Here is a 21,572-nt window from a genome sequence, read left to right as displayed (position 1 = left end):
CTGGTTCCCCAAGATTCCAGGGCTGTGTGCGTTCTTTGGCTGAAAGCGGCAACCATTAGTAGCTGCTACATAAAGAAACATCATCAATTTAATCTCTTGTGGAGCCATCCATTTTGAACTGGTTGTCTTTCTTCTTTTTTTTTTTAATGGAATGTCCACTGCTTCCCTCTTACAATGGAAAACATAATTGGGAACAAATCTTTCATAAAATTAAACACACACCCACAAAGTAAACTCTAAAAGCCTCAACCACGTTTGAGAGGCATTTCTCAAGATCTGGTACAAAGATCTTTCAACCCTCATTCCCATGCCTCAACCTCTCACTCAGGGCCTAAAAACTGGCATTTACAAAGAAATTCCAGAAGCCTGAGCATTTTATTAGCAGAAGGAAATCCCAACCTTCTTGGCCTCATTTCTCATGATGACAGCTCATTTTTCCATGTGGAACCACGTACTAGTTGCTGCAAATGTTTAAAGAGGTAAAGAAGCTACTTTCAAACTATGGTCATAAAAGAAATAAATAGTGATGATTTAGAACTCGGTGCTTACTTTATAAGCATAAAAAGTCAAGCATATCCATTTTCAAAACTAGAATGAAAAAAAATTTACAGTGTTCTGATTAAAAGACTCAGAATGGGGCCACAGGCGCTCTCCTGGGCTCTTCAAGTATTATTATTCCACAAGTCAAGGGCAATTTTTGGAAGGCGAGTCCATCCACTGTGCTTCACGGCTGGCTCCCCTGTGTTACTCCTTCCTCCTCTCCTAACCATCGTTCCAAATCCTGGCCATCCCAAAGCCTGCAAGAAGCTTCACCTCCATAAAACTTCCCCCAACCTTCCCATTTCCAGTGACTCGCCGCTCTCTGAAAATCTGCAGCATTTATCATCCAGATCTCACAGTTGAACAACTCGTTATATCATCCTGGAGATCCCTTTAATATCTGCAGTCTACATGATTTGTATTTTGCCTTGGTTATTTCCTGCATGTAGTTTTCCTCCTCCCAGTGTGGTTTATGAGCTTCCTAAAGACAAGAAGCACGCTGCACATTTCTTTTACATCTTTTACAATCTCTAACCCAGGTTTAAGGATGCCCAAAATAAAGTTACAAATGGGAACTGAAAAATGTCATCCACAGTGGCAGGACACATGTTTAGCTCCATAACCTTCTTTAGCCCCTGTGGTTATCCGCAGGCTCCCAAGTATGTTTAGAGATCCAGGCATCTAGACAGGGACAGTGTCTAACCACAGCCCAGAGAACCGGGCTCATTCCCCAGTTCACACACGTAAACCACCCGACTTGGTAGCCATCTGGGTCAAGTGTTCCAGAAGGGATGCTCAGATGAAATTTCTGATAATCACATACTGGTCCTGGAGTAGCACAATGACCTTAAGGCCATCTAAGGGGAGCTCCTTTGGGCCATCCTGGTCCTTTCTCACTCCTAGGTTTTGCTCCCCAAGGCCACAAACCGATCTGGCGGCAGACCTCCCAGGCACAGGCGGGCTGAAACACGATCCCGCCAGCAGGTCACCTGCCTCCTCTTTATGAGAGCACGAATGTGATCTGCTGTCCCTCTCTTCCTACCCCCCAGAAACACAAAGAGCCCTTTCTTCCCCTTTCTCCTTTCAGCCTCACACAAAGACAAGCAGGAAAATTTGACGGCTGAGGGTTTAGGGTTGTTCTTTGAGAGAGACCACTCAATTCACGTAAAGCAGATTAAGGGTTTGGCTCACTGAACTGAATATAAACAGTTCAAAACTTGCTTTTCTTGTAACAAGTCATACATGTCGATGCACACACGTATACCCAAAACTGCAAACCCGAAGGCACACAGTGAAAGAAGACTTTCTCCGCCACCCCCTCCCAGCTCTCAGTTTCCCTCCTCAGAGGCAGTAACTGTTACCAGATTATTCCACCCCCTCCCCAGACCATGTACACTTTTCAGTTGACTTCTTATCGTGGCTTTCTAATTAAAGAGAAAGGAATAAATATTTACCAAGCAGCTCCTAAGCGCCAGGCCCGAGATGCGTGTCTTACACGCATCAGCACATTTAACCTTCACAACAAACTCATGAGTCTAATACTATTGTCTCCACTGTCAGGTGAGGAACCTGAGGGTTCAGGAGAAGGAAGAGACTTACCCAAGGTCACCACGGACCTACGTCGCTTTTCCACGCTACCGCCTGGACTGTCCTGTTTCATAACATCAAAACCTCCGTCCAAATTTCCTCTTTCAGGAAACCTGGGCTCTGGAATCAGGCTACTTTGGCACAAAAACTGGCTGTACAACTTGGAGCTCTGAGAACCCAGGCAAGGGACCGGGGCTCCCTAGCTCCCAGTTTCATCATCTGTGAAATGAGCCTGGCAACAATACCCACCGCATGATAAGGTTTGTGGCAAGATTAAATGAAGCTCAAATCGTGAGCTTGGCCTGACGCCTGACGTACAGTAAATACTTCATAGGGGTTACCTATGATCATTGTACAGCTGATGAGCAAGAAATAGTTTTCTTTTCTGGTTCTGTCCCTTCCACCTGGGAGTACAGCAGTGTAGCTTTGGGAAGCAATTTGGGATGAATTTGGGGAACCATCTGATGCTGTCTGGCCCCATAACACCAATTTCTTCTGCTCCCCTCCCTCAAGCTTGTTCCTTTAACATCTCTTCCCTTCGTGCTAACTGCCAAAATCACAGCCTTTCTGCTGCCAAACCCCAGAAGCTTTTAATAGTGCTATTTCTGTGATTTTTTTAAAACCATGGAAATATTTCAGTTTTTATTTAAAAACTAGTTTTCAGCTACAACACTCTCCCTACTGTCACCAGTTTTTAGTTTTTAAACCATAAATTTACACTATCATTTCTCCCTGCCTGTCCCTGTTCATACAGTATGGAACTCCAGACTGAATACATTTTGCTAAAATAATCTCAACTTGTACAAATGGAAGCTGCCCAAATTCCCTTGGAAAAGATATGTTAACCTGGTCATACAACTTACAAACCCCTGTCTGCTCAACTGAACATTTTCCATTAATTGCCTTTTCTTTCTTAAATGGAAGTTAAACGAGGTCTCTAGGCTATAATATCATCGGGCCAGCAAATGAGGAAGCTGAAGGTTTCTCAGGAAGTCAGATGACCCAGGCTCACTCCGGCCAAAGGCCCATTGGATGACTTTGGCCAGGTCACTCCACAGTCTCTGAGTTTCAGGTAAATTCACCTGAAGAATGAGAAGGCGAGGCTAACTTTCTCCAAAAAACCCTTTTTCGCTCTAATTTTTTTTTCAGCGGGACCAGACTCTGCAGTCATCCCACAAGCATCTCATCCGGTCTGGGCCTTATCAGGGCAGTAAGTTACATGTCATGATGCAGCCTCAGGAGATAAACCTCAGCCAAAAGGAGGTGTGCGTGTGTGACACATCAGCCTTAGAAGACGCAGCCTCCATTTATTGCAAAAATGCAGCTGTGCCAAGCTGTCACATAATTCACGGCAAAGCAATAAAATCCAGGTTCCCCTTTAATTACCTAATGTGAAATGACAGCCAAGCAAGCCCACTAGGAGGGTGACATATCTGTGCTTCCATCTAATCCCCTTCCACGGATCTCTCCCATTCAACAACTCTGCTCCAAGCATCTGGAGTGCAGCTAGTCCGAGGCTGGAATCTCAGCGGGGCTTATGAGGCGAACTTTTGTTACAATACCGTCGAGTATAATCCCGCTGCTATGTTATTCTTCTCCATTTTCTCTTCTGGGAGACTTTGTTTCATGGTTCTGACATCATAACTGGTGCCTCCAATTCAAAGGCTTTTATGATGAATAACAAATGAGGAAGAAGCCCAGGAATGCAGGGGTAGTTAAAGGTGCAGGAGGCAAGAGATACTGTTGTTTTCCCACACAAGCCTTAACAGAATTAAAAACAGTTCTCTACACGCCAAAACAAACCAAGCTAATATGTAATTACTTAACCATTCTCATGAGGCTGGCTTTCTCTAAAAATGACATTCTGAATCAGATTTGGGGGATGTTAGAAATGCTGAGGTAGTTTACTGATTTTTTTTGTTAAGATGTTTAATTGGATCGTTCCTCTCTCTGCAAGGCACAGATGCCAGAAACTTTTTAAAAATGTCATTGTGGGCAGCTATACAAACAAACAGCAAGGAGCCGGGAGCATGCCATTCACAAAAGCCACCCTGAGCGGGGCCCCAGAGCACACTGGTTTCTGTCGTTGATTAGCCCGGCGCCTTATCACGGTGCGGGTGGAGGGGTGTTTCTGCAGCCCCAGGAACACGGGTGGGACAGGCAGGCGTGAGTCACGGGTACTTACGTCACTCTTCCTGAACTTGGCTTTCAAGCTCTTCATGTTTAGTCCATTCAGCCTTCCAGAGCTCTAGAGGAGACGTTCAGCACCTAAGCAGAGAAGAAAAAAAAGAAATTCAGTATCTAGGTTTCCAAATCACACAACAGATGCTCCCTCCTGATTGGATGATGACTTTAGGTAGGAGACTGGGGTCCAATTAGGAAGGTGGTCAGGGTTAAGGGCTGGGAACTCAGTAAAGAACACGTTATTCCCATTTGCGATATCCCTAGAACCTTCTGACGTTGTCAAGTTAAAGGAAACTTTAAATCCTATCCCAACCTGTCGAACGTTAAAAGTAGAACAAGCTTAAGTAACTGAACTGTCATCACGCACAATACAGCGTCCCTGCCGAACTCATCCTCTAACCAGCCTTTGAGTTATAGCTCTACCATCCGCCTCCTCTTCAAGGACCACAGCCGCGAAGCACGATAAGGAAAATTGTCCACGTTCCAGATGCCAGGCATTCCCTGTTTTTCTCAGTGTGGTTTCTTTTTTTTCCCCTCCCCTCCTAGATGCACAGGGCAGAGTGAAAAACGCAAGAAACAACAAAACCTCCCTCATCAAAATAACTCAGTCCTCAGGAGGCCACTCAAAACAGTGAAAGAACCCCCTCCACGCCACCCTGAGGTCCCATGGGACCCAGCAATCCCAAGTTGGACCTGGAAGTCTTAAGAAACCCCCTCACTTAGGAGGGGTCTGTGGTCCCTTTAGAAAGTGGAGGTGATTTTCCTGAATGGCAATAGTTCCTGTTTTCATCAGATTCTGCTAAGGGGTTGTCACCCTTCAAAAGTTAAAGCTAGTGATCTAAGTCCCTCATCTTCCAGAGGGAGAGACAGAGCCTCAGAGGTGAAGAAACCCCTCTGAATTCACAAAACCTCTAAGCAAAAGTCAGAACCAGACCAGGGCTGACTGATGGGCAAGTGCCTTTTCCACTGCCCTATGGCTTTCAAAACTAAAACCCACAAGTGAAATCCTGTGCTAAAATATGGTGCAAACTACCTTTTCCATCTTTAAACCTGGAAAAGGCACAAAGAGTGGAACCCTTGCGTTCAGGTCAAAAAGGCCAGATAAATGTATGCTCGAGTTCCCACCACACAGTAAGCACTGAAGAAACGTAACTTCCAGCCTCACCGGCCAGGCGGTGCCAACAGGGGAGCATTAACATTCCCGTCCATTTGGGAACTAAGGCAGAGTGGTCAGATGCTGACCGCAGTTGACTACTATTTTTCAAAGGCCTTTCAAGGTCATCTTGTTCCTCCACCATCCTTATTATTCTGAAACTAAACTGATTTGAGGAGAAAGAGCAGGGGAAAATGCAAGCAACGGAATGGCTGGACTCATCCCTTCGGGTCTTCATCGCTGCCTCCAGAAGTTGTCCAGCGACTCCCCGGTCTCTAATTTGTTGACTTTCATTATTGCTGGCACCACGAAGCAGGGTCTTTGGATGAATGGTACCAAAACCTGGTCATCTTAAGGCACTTCAGTGACATTAACCTGGAGGCCACAATACTAGTGCAGCCTCTCTGTGGTCCCTTTCAATCTTTCCAGCCTCGGCAGGAGTGACAGAGTGTGTTGCCTTGGAAACTGCATGCACTGTAATTACACCTTGTTAATTGCCATGTTATTTAACCACAGAGAAGTCTGGGCTGGTCCCCAAAAGGCAAAGTGCAAACTCCAGGATGGTGTTTCTCAAAGGTGGCCCCTCCTTAATCTGACTCAGAAGGGCCTGGGGACAGGCTGCTAAATGCAAAATCCTAGTTCATAGCCTGTGGAAACTGAATCTCAGGAGCAGGGCCCAGGACTCTCCTTGGTTAAATCTTGGCACACAAGTTTGAGAAATGGGGCACGTGGAATGGGGAGTACCCTTGTCAAAAATTGCATTGGTTTAGAAAACAGTCTTTCTTCAATTCAAAACAAACCTTTTTTTTTTTTTTTGCAGTTGGCACTGTTTTATTCGTATGGGTATACTGAAACAATAAACTTGTACTGGCATACAACTTATTTAAATAACTTTGTTCAAATTTTGAATCAGACATTGTTTTATTATAATAATGAAGTAATTTCTCCCTAGGAAACCTGCAAGCACCAAAGAAAGGGACCATAAAATTCAATAAACAGATTCGAGTGTCTCCTACAAATAGACACACTGCAATTAGAAAACATAATATGAATTCTTCCATTTTTTTTTTAGTATTAAAAAAAAAACCACCTTTTGATGAATCCAAGCAGAAATATTGACAGTCAGCTGTGATTCTCCACCAACTGTAGCTAGAAAACGAAATCATCCTTTGAGTTCAGCAACTTCCACCCTCTGGCTGAAGTGCTGATAACCAAGAAAAGAGATCAAATCCATGCAGCAGGAAAGGGAGAAAAGAGAAACCCAGACTTGGATAATCCACAAACTGTGTAGCCCACCAAGGTGGAACCAATCAAAGTGCTGTTTCAGTTGAGAACACAATGTTCTTAGGCAAAGGTGGATACTATTTTTATTTGAGGTCACAGAGGTTTTCATGGGTGTGGTGCTAGTTTTTTGGTGTGTTAGTCTTTGGCTGTCTCCCCCACCCCTCCCAGCATGGCAGTGAGAAGTATGCAAACTCTCAATTAAAGAGGATTAAGTAAATAAAGCACCAATTCCAAAAATTCCCAGGGAGAAGTATTAGCTGTGAAATGAATGCTTTCCTGGAGTCAAGGCTCTGGGTGTGTGAGAGCTGGGTGGTCCATGGGTATCGCGCCAGGGGGTCAAAGGTAAAGAAGTTCTGGAAGCCTATAGAATAGTAACTTCAGAAACAAGAACTGTAGCTGGGGGTGAAGTTACTAACAGATCACTGCTTTCCCAGTATTGATAAAAAGGAGGATCTAACACTTTGAAGCCATGAAGTGGGAAATCACCCATCCCTGAAATGTTGCTGGGCTCCCTCCGCCTCTGTACCTCCTCTTCCCCAAGAGAACCCACAAGTAAATCAGAGACTTGCCTTCCTTGGGTCAGCTGGAATCTTATTGCTACAATTCCCAAATCCAAACTTCCAAAGCCCAGGCTGGATACACTGACATCTACCAATTTAGTGAGGTGACACTAACAGCATTCCTTGGAAAAGTCACTTAATCAAGATGCTCAGTTCAAAAGAGCCATGGTGAAGCTGAATTGACTGCACAGCAATCTAATTTGAACGGTACAAAAAGGGGAGGAAATAGTACACATCTATGGGAAAAGGTGTGTGAATTAAGTTCTCCCATTTCAAGCAGAATAAAGCATATCTCCCCCACGGAGCAGAAATGGTAGTCAGTTTACCCCCTGCTCAAATCAAAATAAGTCACTGACCCGTAGCCTCCATCACTGGTCCCCAGGCATCATGTGACACTGAGTCCATCGGTGAGGATGGAACAGGGCAGAGATGCAAAGGCTTATTGCCCTCTCATCTGAAAGACTAGATCCAAACAGGGCTTACTTATTAATCCATTTTCCCTTTCAAAATAATGTAAATCTCAATCAAAGCTTAACATGAGCTACTCTTATCTAATTCTAGCCTGAATCAAAAAACTTTGATATTAGCCTATAGAGCTTTATTAAGAACTAACAAGTTAGACCTCTGAGTATTAAAAATAACTTACAATGGATACCGAATTTCCTTTCGGGGTGGTGAAAATGTTCTAAATGTACTGTCATGATGGCTGCACAACCTGTGAACATACCAAAAGCCATTCAGCCGTACACTTCAAATGGGAAAACTGGATAGGATGTGACTTGTATCTCAACAAAGCTTTTTTTTTTTTTTTAATAGTTTAATACTTTACATTATCTTCTCCAATCCTTAGAATTAGGAAAATTCCAGGTTAGAAACCTCTGGACTGATTGAGAAAGAACTTCGAGGAAACAACAGTTAATAAGCAACGCCCTCGGCGCTAACACATGGTTGCTCTTAGACTCTCCTGTTTAGCTGCTCCTCTCCCGAAAGCCACCCCTGACAGAAATGGCTGGGAAGAAGTTCCTCTCCTCCAGCTTCAAACCACTCCTACCCCCACCCAGCCCCTCTTCTCCCCACCACATACGACCCAAAGACTATTTCATAAGACGTTGCCAATTATGTCAACATCTAAGGGCCCTCGTGGCACCCCAGCCAGGTGTTTAGATTCTGTAATCAGTGGTGAGACTCAGAAATCTGTGATTGTATTTTATTTTATTTTTTAACTCCCCAGGTGATCTGGATGCCCAACTAGACCGGGAACCGCCATTTTAGACTCAGTGACCCCGTATCTGTACTTGACACCTTCATTAAAAATAATCTAGAGACACTGTCTAACTAGATATGCTAAATCAGTATTTTCAAGCATTGACTGAATCTTTCACAATATTGTAGGGGGTGAGAGGAGAGCCCTCTACACTAAAATCTAGGCGAGGAATCAGCTGGTTACCTATGGCCACTAAGAAACAATATTAATTCACAAAGAGAGGAAGACGGTAGCTGCACACATGTACATTTTCCTGAGTCACAAGAATATATTAGTATCCAAGACACCATACCACAGGATTCAAGGGTAGTGGCTTAAAATAATTCCCTCTGAATCATCCAGCAGAGGAAAATAAATAACAGAATAATAACAATGTCTTCACCCTAATTCTTCCATCCACGGAATCTCAGCAACAGCAGAGCACAAGCGCGCGCCCCAGACAGGCTTCAGAATATTTTCTTCAAGTGAAAAGAATCCAAAGCACTGAAGAAGACACTGAACAAATGTAAGAAACTAAAATTAAAATACTCCTCTCCTCGCCAGCATCTACCTCTTCTCCCGCGAGTACTTGTTTCCGCAGACAACCATCTCTCTGCAACAAACATGGCATTTCAACCGAAAGCTGTAAAAACACTCAGTTCTCTCAATCTGGCAAAACAAATACATGCTGTCAAAGGTCTGTCCAGACCGACCTTCCCGACAAAGATGTCCCTGACGACAAAGCACGTCACACCACGCAAGCTGCTCCTGGGGGTAGAAGCTGCTTCCAGACTCTGCCTCTCAGACAGGGCCGTGCCTACAACAGGGTCATTGCTTCTGGAATAAAGACTACAAACTGGGAAGCAGAAGCCAGTGAGTTCTGACCCCCCCCCCAATCTATTTTATCTACAGCAGATCTGTTCTTGTCTTGTTAAGACAGGATCTTAAACATTTAGATCTCTGAGCAGACACTACAGAGAATTTAAAACTGACCAAGAGTATCAGTAGAGAATGATACAAAATCCTCCTTAATTAGGTGTCAAATACCGCAGGCATTCAAAAAAGTGGAAATCTTTGAGAGCTGGGAAAAAATCAGAGAGGTCTTCACCATAGGGGTAGGGGTTCTAACTGGCTTTAGAGGAAACTCGGGATTGGGGCAAGCTGGTGAGGGAAGGGCATCTTGTCAGGCCTTTCGGGGCACAGCCACCTGAGATCCTCCAGGCAAGGGTCAGACACCTGTCCCATCGCGGTCAGCAGTCCTGTAAGCTTCTCTCAGAAGGCTGAGTAGGCGTGGTGGGAATCACCACATAGCTCTCTCTGAAGAAAGATCCTGCCCCCAAATCCATACTCTCTCATCCTTTCAGACCTTGGACATGAGTAAGGGGTTCAAGGAGTCCCAGTATCAGTTTTCGGCATATATGAAAATGGACATCTCTGCCTGTTGACTTTGCAACAGGGAATTTTCATCTTGCTTATTACTTGGGTCCTGGCCATTGGCATAAAATCAATACATGTTTCCTGAAAGAATCTGTAGGACAGAGATATGGGTTAGGTGCCTGGATAGCCTTTAGGCTTCATCTTTGACCTAGGCAAGGCTCTTGGGCCCCAAATGGACAGGGTTAGCAGCACTGGGATCTGAGTGAATGAAAGGTGATCAGGTTTCACATGTGCATATGAATGCGCTAAGAAAAAACCACCAGCTCATCTGGCCTAGGAATCCTGCTAGGTGGCCCTGCCCTCCCCTCCCGCCTGCCCTCTCCTCTCATTGCTGGGCTCCTCCCGCTGCATCTCCCTAACCCCAGGCCGAGCTTCTAATGGAATGTAAATCAACAGAGGGCCACGACTATCAGATAGCACTCTGGGGCGAGTGTTTAGGCTAGAGATTTTATCAGCCTGATGCAAGGCAGGACAAGGTCTATTATTGTGTATGAGATTCTACCACTTCTAGTCAGGGAGCTCCTCAAGGAGAAAGTCCAGCGTGGGTGGACCCAAGCCTTCACCTCTAACCTCAGTTAAGACTCTCTCCAGGGTCAACGCTCAGTGGGCGGGTTTATGGCTGAGGGAAAGGATGAGGGAAGAATGAGTAAGCACTGAGGGTCAGATTGGAAGCACAGCGATACAACAGACATTTCATTCCAAAGGAAATGGCCAGTCCAAGATGCACAATTTCAAAGGATTTAGCTAGAAACTGCTAACAGGAGACTGGAACCATCACTCACAGCCAGGGTTTAAAGGGGGCTGAGCACATGGAGATTGGGGAAGGATCTTCCTTCGGAGAGAACTATGCAATGATTCCCATCTCGCCTCCTCAGCCTCATTAGAAAGACCTACAGGACCCCCTGGAGAGACCAGGCAGATGTCTGATCCTCACCTGGAAAATCTAAAAGGTGGGAGAGAAACTGGCCTCTGCCATAAGCATGGGAATGAAGGAGCAGTGGCTGCTGAGTTGTGATGAGCCTGAATGCTGGGATGTATCTGAGCACAGGTTTATGTTTCCTGTAAACCAGATGGAGACAGGTCACAAGAGAGGGTAGCAAGCTGTCTCGTATCCCGTCTTACAGAGTGGATTACAGGGTGAAGGGGGCAGAGAGCAGCTGATGCCCAGACAGAGAAGCAACGAAGCAAAGGTGTGTACATCACCTGCATCAGGGACTCAGAGGGGTCCCCAGTGATGGTCCAGGAGTGGAACATGGAGGGGAGAGGTTTGCGAAGGCTGCCATAACAGAGTATCACCCGCTGGTGATTTACACAACAGAAATGTGTGTCCTCACAGTTCTGGAGGCCACAAGTCCAAGACCAGGGTAACACAGGGTTGATTCTAACTTTATTCTGAGGCCTCTCTCCCAGGCTGCAGATGGTTGTCCTCTCCCTTTGTTTTCACGTGGTCTTCCTCTTTGTGTGTCTGTGTCTTAATGTCTTCTTATAAGGACACGAGGCGCACCCCTATAACCTTATTTACTTTTTAATCACCTCTTTAAAGGCCCTATCCAAAAACAATTACATTCCGAGGCACTGGGTGTTGGGACTTCAACATACGAATTTTTTGAGAAAAGAAACCCAAGAGCAAGGGTCAGCTCGACACATCTGTCAGGCTCAGAGAGCCAGCACTGTCCCTCTAGGTACCATCAAGTAAGAATGTTCTTGCCCCTCTTACCTCTCCCCTCCCCCATCCCACCCTCAGTTTTACCACTGTGACTCTGGAGGGGACACAAACCATGACAGTTAGAGGAAGATGGCAGAATGGAGGGAAAAGTGGGGGAAAAGAGAAAAGGAAAGATACTTTCTTTCAAATCAAATTTGAAGTTTTCATCTTTATCTGAAATCCGGCATTCCAAGTTCTATAAGAATCTTTAGCAATTGAAGTTGACTGTAGAATTTTTTTAATCTAAGAAGAATCAGAAAAGGTACAGATCTCATCCAAAGGCAAGAGATATATGAATTTCCCTGAATAAATTTTAAAGAGTCAGTGGGACACAAAACAAAGCTGCTTTATGATTATATCTTAGGTGTCTTATTTACTCAGCAGACTAGATACAAATAAATAAATGAATGAAGGACTAAACATGCAAGCTTTCCTAAGCATTAATTATGAGCTGAGTACTTTAATACATGTCATCTCTTATTAATTAACCAAGGTGCAGGTTTGTTAAAAGATTGCCCAGATGATAAAAGATGGGAGGAAGATAGGAGGGGGAGAAAAAAAGATATAAGCAGTAGTTTCATTTTGGCAATGAATCCTTTCTAAAATGCTCTAATATTTCACTTCCCTCCCCACCTCAAAAATGACCACATTCTTTTAAAACTGTAAATGCCATTTAGGTATTGTATCATAACAATCATGTAGTAAAACTCTTTTGAGAAAGTTAATCTTCCTCCCTATATTGATAACTTGCCTTTATCCAGAGGATGACGTTTCTTTTGAGAAACGGACACATCATTCTGTTTTAAGAATAAAATCTGCCATCAACTAGGACCAGTCTTGGTTCACGAATCAGTCTGAGCCACCAGCACTGATACAAAATTGGCCGGGGCTCTGGTAACATGACTATCTGGTCTGTCAAATCTGCTATTCACATGCTCCAATGAACCTACCAAACAAAAGCCCCAAGGTTATCTCGTGCCCTAAATCCATCCAATTTAAAAAGCACAGTCTTAATCAAAACAAGCTACCTCTGGAATATAAAAATCACTCTAGGACTAAGCAACTCCATGTGATTATCCCTCACGTTGAGGTTATTTTTAAGATGATCTCTAAGACGCTGTTCCTAGTCTTATGTTTCCAGATCTTTGATGCTCTGTCTAAACACACCACTGTGTCCAGGTCTCAAAGCAGAAAAGCTGCCCTGCACATACCTAGCAATCAACCCCAAATGGCAAGGCTTAAGTGCCAATAAGCGCCTTATCTTCTTTATCTCAAATCCATTCCTTAGATTTCACTCATCTAAAAATCCAAAAGGAACCAATCAAGTTCAAAAACACAGGTCCAATCCTCCAACATCACTGGTGAAAACATAAAACGTGGAAAGCAAGTCATTGTGGCCAGCAGTTTGGCAGTTTCTTAAGAAGTTAAATATAAATTTACCATTCAACCTAGCAACTCCACTCCTACGTGTCTTGCTAAGAGAAATGAAAACACATGTCCACACAGAGATTTGTATGTGAATGTTTATAGCAGCCATACTTGTAATTGGGAAAACGGGGAAACGAATGAAATACCCATCAACTAGGTAAACAAAATGTGGCATTTCCAGACAGGAGTGTGTCTCAGCCAGCACGAAAAAGGAACAAAGTATCGATACATGTGCAGCACAAAACCACTATATGAAGTGAAGGTTGGACACAGAGATTGTAAGATTCCATTTGTAGGACTTGTCCAAAATAGGCAAATTTATAGACAGGAAGTAGATAAGCGGCTGTCTAGGGCTGGGAATGATAACAGAGAAGGACTGCACATGAGCAGGAGGGTTCTTGCTGGGGTGAGGGAGATGTTTTAAAACTCAACCGTGGTGATGATTATACATCTCTATAAATCAGAAATTACTGAACTGTATTGTACACTAAAATTGGTGAATTTTATGGAATGTAAATCATACCTCGATGAAGCTATTTTTAAAAAGATCAAATACAAAAAGTGAAAAGGAGGTCCATGTGCAAAGTTGTCAGGTAGTGAGAAATAGCTTTGGAGTGAGAGGGTAGCTCCACTGATGGTTATATTTGATTTTTGATCTTGCTCTAGAAAGATTTAATTGCCAAATGATGGTTACCAGGATGTCACTGGTCCTTGACTTGGCTTTAAAGTGGGGCAACTTGGACTCTCCACATGCTGAAATGTGGGAAATGTCATTTATGATGATCACAGTGGTTCTCTTTGGCTGCTGAATCCTTACCCAGGCTTCCAGTGCCTCCAGTAGTTTTCACAATAAGGAGTAAATAAGTTAATAAAATGGATTCTGTGAACTCTGATGCCCTAGGAGCAGAAGTGGGGGAGTAGGCTGAGAGCACAGCAATCATTTCTGCTGCCCCGGCTATCATGTTTGGATGTCCTTCGGACAGCATGTGTTCAAACCGTACGTTGGCATCTCTGGTCCAGCAGAGGGGGTCTCTGCCCCCTTGAAGACAGCTCTCCGCATTTTCTCTAACATGTTACTGTGCGTGCTGTCTGACCTGGGGTCCTCACAGCCTGCACTCCTCTTCTTCTAGAAAACTGCCCTTCTCCCCTCCCCTGCTCCCCCCTCCAGCCAGGTTATATTCTGACTGTAGCTGTCCCCAAGAGATGTGTCCTCAGCAAGGCTATTCAGAGACCCTCCCTGGCATTTTCGGAGTTGGGGGAGGGGAGAGGGGAAAGGGCAGTAGAGAAGGGAAAGGAGTGGAAGGGGGAAGGGAAGATCTTCCTCCCTGGAGGAGAAACTGGGAAATCCGTGAGCCTGACGGCCGCCCACAACCCAATCCAACCCCAGCACAGAGAACTGGTTTGAGGGAAGGAACCAGGGAGGCCTGATTCCAGGGATTCCTGAGGCCCTGACACCTTTTTAGCACAGGGTTTGGAGTCATATGCGCCAAGGCACCCCACTTCGAGCCTCGGATAGTTCAAGCTGAGTTTCCGTCACTTGCAGTCTGAGTGTGCTGACGTGTTCTTTGGTGCCGTCTCACCCAGTCGATCCTGCTCAGCCTGTCCCCTCAGATGCCACAGTAAAAGAGGGGCCTAGAACTTGGACAGCACTGCTGCAGCCTGCCTTTCTGTCTGTCCAGCTCATTTCTGAAGTCAGTAGCTAAACTCACCTTAGGAACCTGCAGAAATGAAATATACACGCTCCAGAGTCTCCCTGGGCTGAATACAGGGGTGACCTAAAAGGTCACCTGAACCTGCAGGTAAGGGAGGGCACACTTATCATTCACTCGTCTAGCTATTAGCTGCTCCCTGATCAGCTCTGCCCCAAGCCGCACACTCTCGCCCAGCCCCACCTCCAAGCATTCCGTTCTTTATTCACCACAGAAGACCTAGCCAGCAAGCCCCATCTTCTGGGCCGTCTCCATTCTGAAAATATGTTCTGGCTCTTTGACTCTCCTACAGGAACCAGCCAACAATGAAAACAACTATGATTAACTGGAAATGAATGGCATTAGACTTTTAAAAACCCTCCTGAGATAAAAAGCCATTGTGACAGCTGGGCCCAGAAGGGACCCTGTGCCGCAGCTAAGGATGAATAGGGCAACTCTTTAGGATAGGTGGGGACAAGGAGAGAGGGGCAGACAGTGGGAGAGCTGCCCTGGAGGAGGGAGTGGAATGCTGGGGTTCAGCTGGACCAGGAGACCTCGGGGCCCAAGGATAATTCTCTGAGCAGTTAGTTTAATCCTTCAATATTGCTGAAGATATGATACACAAACATGCTCTCACTTACCCTAATTTATTCTAAACAAAATACCGGGAAGAGAAACCCAACACAGAGGCTCAGTCACCAAGGCATCACCCCCCAGGGGCTACGCCAGCCTGGATTTGCCACAATACTGTCCGGGCAGCGCAAATGGAAAAGCCTCTCAGATCCTTTCCATTAGAAGCCCCAGGCTGCTCCACACCTGTGCTATGTGGGGGGGCCCATAACCGCCTCCCCAGTGAAGACCAACTCCTGTTAACTGAATTTGGTACCCTGGACATTCTGTCTCAGTTTTCAACCATTTTCTGTGTTTTGGGACAAGAAGAAAACAGCATTAACATAAAGGATGCAGAATGCTTCTATTAACTGTAACAAAGACTTAAAGATTTAATACACACTTACCCAGTCCTGTGCCCCACACATGTCCACAAATCCACATACCTTGCACCTTAATCTACAAAGGTTTACAGAGTAAAAATATCATAGCTACTTGAATTTGCATATCAAGAACTTGCAATTTAAGAGAAAAAAATAGATTGTATTTAGTAATATACACCGAATACCAACTATGGGCCAAGTACATAGGGGATGTAGAAATGTGGACCATACATAATCCTTGCCTACAAGAAAGGGAAAAAAAAAAAAAAAAAGGTCCATGTAGATGAATGCACCTGCATGAAAGCAGAGAGATACAGGTTTGTAAACCAAGAACACAGGTGGCCATTATACTCTGTGGCATCAATTTGTGATGAAGCTACTGTACTTCCCTAAGGAAATATGGAAAGCTAAGGGCAAAATTCCAGGTAACTGGGTAAAGATGCGGGGAAGCTTAATCAAACAGGCATCTATTGAGGGCACTCTAGGTGTCAGGTGATACTGAAGTGGCAGGACCTACAACATGACATACTACTTAGACCAGTGCTGTCCAGTACTGTAGACATTAGCCACACGTGGCCCGTGAGCATTTGAAACATGGCCAGTGCAAACTGACATGCACTGCTGAAGTACAAAATACACAACGGATTTCCAAGACTTCCTACGAAAAAAGAATGTCAACCATATCATTAATAGGTTGACTGAATACATGTTGATAGTATTTCAGATATACTAGATAAAATATATTATTACAATTAATTTCATTTGGTTCATTTTCCTTTTTGGGCCTACTGGAAACTTTTAATTGACTTACAGTGGCTTGTATTTGTGGCTTGCTTACGTTCTGTTAGACAGTGATGCTTTAGACTTTCCCTTTGAAGACTGTGATGACAGCATCCAATTAATAGTAACAGTATGTTATTACTTACAAGGCAGGCACAACATTAAGCAAAAAAAAAGCATATGTTATCATTTGGCCAAAGTGGTACAATTTATAGGTGGAGGAGGCTAGATCGACAATCAGGTTCAGCTCCTGAGCCCAAAATACAACACGGGACTGCATATTGGACAACACCAGTAGTAAGAATAATAATAAAAAAAAAGGTCTGGCCAACAGACCAATCTTTTTACAACTTAAAAAAAAAAAATCAGTCACCTTCAAAAATGGACAGTCCTCACATTGGCAGCTGGCAGGACAGAGCTCCCTGAAGAAGGATGAATGGACCAATGTGAAAAAGGCCATTCCCCCTGGCTGTCTGCCCTGCCTCATTCCAGGGGAGGGTAGCATTTTTCTTTCTTTGTTCTTTTAATACGTGGAGCATATACATAATGAATAAATCTAAAGAACTCACCAGTCAAAAAGATCCTTTTCCATATAGCTTTGCTAAAGATACCAAGTTGATAACAGAAAACGTGAAGATAAGTATAGACAAGCAAAGTGGCTATTTTTATACTCGGCTGAGCTGGCAAACTACAGACTGGGGTGGAGGTTTCCATGCTTTCGCGACAACATGGAAAAGCAGAACTTTTAGATATTTCGATGCTTCCCCATCATTAGGATCCTTCTGTTCCTTAAGAAATTATTCTAATAGCCTGCAGAACAACTCTCTCCAAGCTATAAAAAAGATGAAATATTACAGTTCTTCAGGACAATGAAAAGCGCCAATATAATAATAAAAGCATATCCTAGAACAATCACTAGTGAGGCGGGAAGGGGCAGGCGGTGCAGGTGAAATCTGGTCTGGGAGCCACACACAGAAGCACCCACGGCCGGCAGGCTGCCACCCAGGCCTGAAGCAGATCTCACCGGGATAGGGTGAGCGGCTCTTTGTTTCTTTCACAGTCGTGGATATAAACACCCACTTTCAATGCAATGAGAATCAAATGCGCTTTGTTCCAAGGGGTATGTGCTTAAAATAATCAGGGGTTGTTTTAGAGAAGAAGAAAGCAAGCTTGTTGCCAAACAAGGCACAGAGGTAACAGAGCCTCAGTAGATGGGTCAGGAGATGGGCTGGGACAGGAGTCATTCTGAGAAAATCTCTTTCTAAGAGGCTCTAGAGGAAAAGCAGTAGAAAAAGTAAACAAACAGCACACCCAACATGGTCTAAAGTTGTGGAGCGCAGAAGGAATCTAATTACTGAGGAGCTGATCAAGATTGCTGGCTGGGTGTGTACATAAGGCGAGCGGCAGAAATGAGTTTTTCCTTTAAAAAAAAAAAAAACTAGGAAATCCTGAATGGTATACAGATAGTGTCCATGCCTTTATTTTCAATTTTTCTCCTATTAAAAAAAAGCTCATTGAAAAGAAATGTGAAACTTTTTTTCTCAGAAGAGAAAAATGGTATAATCCCAAAGAAAATTAAGGATTTTTTTAAAGCAAAACTTCAGGAAGGTTCTGAGAGCATTCAAAGCAACTTTGTATCCATGATGAATGTGGACTGGGTCTGAAGCAAGATTCACTTGAGTGGAGGGTATAGCTCAAATGGTAGACTGCATGCGTAGCATAAATGACGTCCTGGGTTCAATCCCTGGTACCTCCTCTAAAAATATATAAATGAATAAATCTAATTACCTGCCCCCTCAAAAAAAATAAAAAACAAAGAAAAAAAGATTCACTTGGAGAGAGAATGGCAGGCCACTCACCACCCAGCCCCGGTGAGGCCTTCAGTGCAGGACCTCAGGGCCCGGCGTCTGTTTGTGGCTCTGGAACAACATGGGTTTGAACGGTGCGAGTCCATTCATATGTGGATTTTTTTCAATAAATATATTGGAAAAAAATTTTGGAGATGTGAAACAACTTGAAAAAACTCAGATGAATCGTGTAAGCCTAGAAATATAAAAAAATTAAGAAAAAGGTATGTCACGAGTGCAGAAACTACAAGTAGATACTAGCCTATCTTCACATGGGCATAAGGTGAGTGATGTTGAATATAAAATTAATAACGTGTTAGTTTTCTTACTGTCTGGTGACTTGCTTTCAGACAACTACATTACTGTAAAGGATGCCTGCCTACTTCCCTCCCTCCCTCTCATAATTGGAAAAACTGCTTATCAGCCTATCATCGTAGGTAAGTGGTCTTTTTAAAAATGTAACAGTGTTTCCATTAGTATATTATAAATATGACTGTAATATGTATGCCATAAAAATTTTATCACCATTCATCCATTAGTGTATAGGCCAGGCTACCTCGAAGCAATGGCATCACTTACACGAGGCTACCAGCAAGCAATCACACTGCTGCTGCTTCGTTTTAATGTGTGAATCGTTATCCCTATAAATATGAATATCCTTTCGCTTCATTTTTGACGTCTAGTGTTAGTAACACGTATGACATCTACCATGTTTTGCATCACCTAAGACAATACTGATGTGGGCTCTGACAGACAATTCATCTTGCAAACAGACAACATAAACTTACGGTATCAATAAATACGGTACATACTGGAACTGTTTTCTCTTTTCAGCTTACTTCATTGTGCGACTACAACATATAACACATAAAACATACGAAACCTGTTAATCGCCTGTTATCAGGAAGGCTTCCAGCCAACAGGAGGCTATTAGTAGTAAAGTTTTGGGGGAGTCAAAAGTTACACACGGATTTTTTAACTTTGTGGGCAGTAGGGGGGTGCCCCTAACCCCCATGTTGTTCAAGGGCCAATGGTATTTTTCTTCTTTGCCAAAGGCAGCTGGAAGGAAGAAAAAGCCACCCACAGGCCAAGAGCCTCCTGGCCAAAGTTCCCATGTCCTCTGGGGTGGCTGGGAAGGGGCCACTGGGAAGGGGCCGCCCCTCCCAACAGTGAGATGACTATAGGTCCCCATCACCCTCTGGAAATTAGCACTCCCTTTCATTTTTGAAAAGGGATCAATCACCAACAGGTCAACTCTCATAGGAGGAGACAGCCAAGTTCTGGAAGCATTCTCATCAAATTAAGAGGCTGAGCACAGAATTTGTCAACTCACTGATAAAGCCTGACCAATGGATCTGTTTCTGTGGTTCCCGCCCAGGAGGATGCTGAGGGCCTGCATTCCAGGTCCTTTTCTGACCTCTGTGCCACGTGCCTCACCTGGGACTCCCCACTGGTCTCCAGCACAGCTTTTCTGAGTCACCACCCGTCTTCTTCACTGATAACAAAGGTACAGGTCACTGTTTACATCTGAGAGAAAGAGACAAACACAACAGCTTCTATAGAAGCCTGGTGCCAAGAGCAACCAGCACTAACGGTCACGTCTAGCTCCGCCCCTTACTAACCGGGCCACTTTCGGAGGGGTCGTTTCTCTTCCCTAGACCTCAATCTCAGATGTAAAATGAGTTCCCCCCACCACTCCACTCCAACCGTTAACGGTTGCCTTGTGCTCCAGTGGAATGTAAATGTGTCAACCTCCTTACAAGTCTAAGCTCCATGGAGGCAGGCAGTGCTGTTCATCCTCAGTCCTCTGCTACTCAAGGACTCTCGGAGCATGTACTGCTCAGGGGGGATCTGCCCGGAAGCTGCCAGCCTAGGAACAGACTGACTGGTGAAGAGAAGGCACTCAGTTCAATTAAACTGTCTTGTTGAAGGAGCCAGAATCAGTTGCCCTTTGTGACAGGTAGGTCCACATTCCTTTTGGCCCAATTATTGACTGAAGAGGTGGAGGATGCCGCCGAAGATGGACAGTGACAGAACAAGCTTCTGAGTGTGGCTCCCAATGGCCGTCCCTTCCCCCAGTGTCTGCCACTCCCCACAGAAGGGTGAGTTCCTCTGGAAGAGCAGGCTTCTGGCTGAGGGCCAGCTCCCCAGTGAGGAACTGCGGTCCCATCTTCCTCAGGTCCCCTTGGAGGCAGCCCCAGAGGCTAGGAGGCCAAGATGAGAAGGACAGGACAAGAGCAAGTGGGGGATATCCCTCCTCTCCAGGCTGAGCAGTCAGAGATGCACCCCCGTGAGCTTCGAAGCATCACAGATTAGAGCCAGGGACATCTCAGTTCCCTCCTGCAACAGCAAAGAGGACACTGCTCCCAGCTGGAAAGCAGAAAATGAGGCAGGCCCAAGGCTAGACCAAGAAACGCTGTCCTTGGGATGAGACAAAAAGACCCATCCTTAGAATTCATCACATCTCTGTGAAACAGTCTTACTACAGCTTCACTTTTTATCACTTCTAAATAGCATCTTATTGCACCCACTAGAAATAGTTTCCAAAAATGGTCAATGGTACATAGACTGCTGGGTGTGGCAACTAGTGACTGGTTTTCTTACTGGGGGTATAAAACCCACAATTAGTACTTTTCACTCCTGTGTGATAGGTTATCTGGGGAACAGCGGCACATGACAGAAAACAGACCCCCTGTCATTGTACTCTTGATCCTGAAGAGGTAGCTATTAAAGGTAAACAGGACAAATGCAACAAGATCTTCTCGGTACATTCAACGGATCTTGGGTTAACTTGGGGATTCCAAAGTGGTTCATAAGTGGGCCTAGCACAGGGAGTTCCATGAACCTCTCGAAAGTGACAAAGATTCCAAATGCAGAGCATCACTGCATACAAGCACATCTCCCCTAGGGAAAAAGGTCCAACCCCTGCAACCCGATTTGCGAAAGTATTCACCTATGACTCAAAAATATTTAACAATCACTGCTCAGTGGCCTGCCTCAGTTTGCAAGACGAACTCCTCTTGGAGGAAACCCTTGAATCTGCGCTGCCCTAGAGTAAAGGAAGCTTCTCGGCCTTTTATTCCCAACCCGTGAGCTCTGTCAGAGCTTTCTCTTCTGGCTGGGTTTCTGTCAATTCAGCCAGCA

The 21,572-nt window shown here is 44.6% G+C and overlaps 1 protein-coding gene across 4 annotated transcripts in view; it reads right to left on the bottom strand.

Moving 5' to 3' along the window:
- Window positions 1-21,572, bottom strand: part of RAI14 (retinoic acid induced 14) — a 139,607-nt gene that overhangs the window by 112,406 nt on the left and 5,629 nt on the right. For 2 of the 4 annotated variants that reach the window (XM_074356897.1, XM_074356906.1), the window contains one exon: window positions 4,313-4,395. In XM_074356897.1, the coding sequence (XP_074212998.1) occupies window positions 4,313-4,348 (36 nt within the window). In that variant the 5' untranslated portion in view covers window positions 4,349-4,395. Of the gene's footprint in view, window positions 1-4,312; window positions 4,396-7,664; window positions 7,686-19,865; window positions 19,956-21,572 lie in introns of those variants that run through there. The other 2 variants (XM_074356901.1, XM_045517087.2) reach the window with 2 other exon arrangements.

Source organism: Camelus bactrianus, chromosome 3 (genome assembly GCF_048773025.1).
Source record: "Camelus bactrianus isolate YW-2024 breed Bactrian camel chromosome 3, ASM4877302v1, whole genome shotgun sequence".
NCBI lineage: Eukaryota > Metazoa > Chordata > Mammalia > Artiodactyla > Camelidae > Camelus > Camelus bactrianus.
Note: the sequence above shows the minus strand (reverse complement) of the source record. Positions and strands in the feature narration are given on the sequence as shown.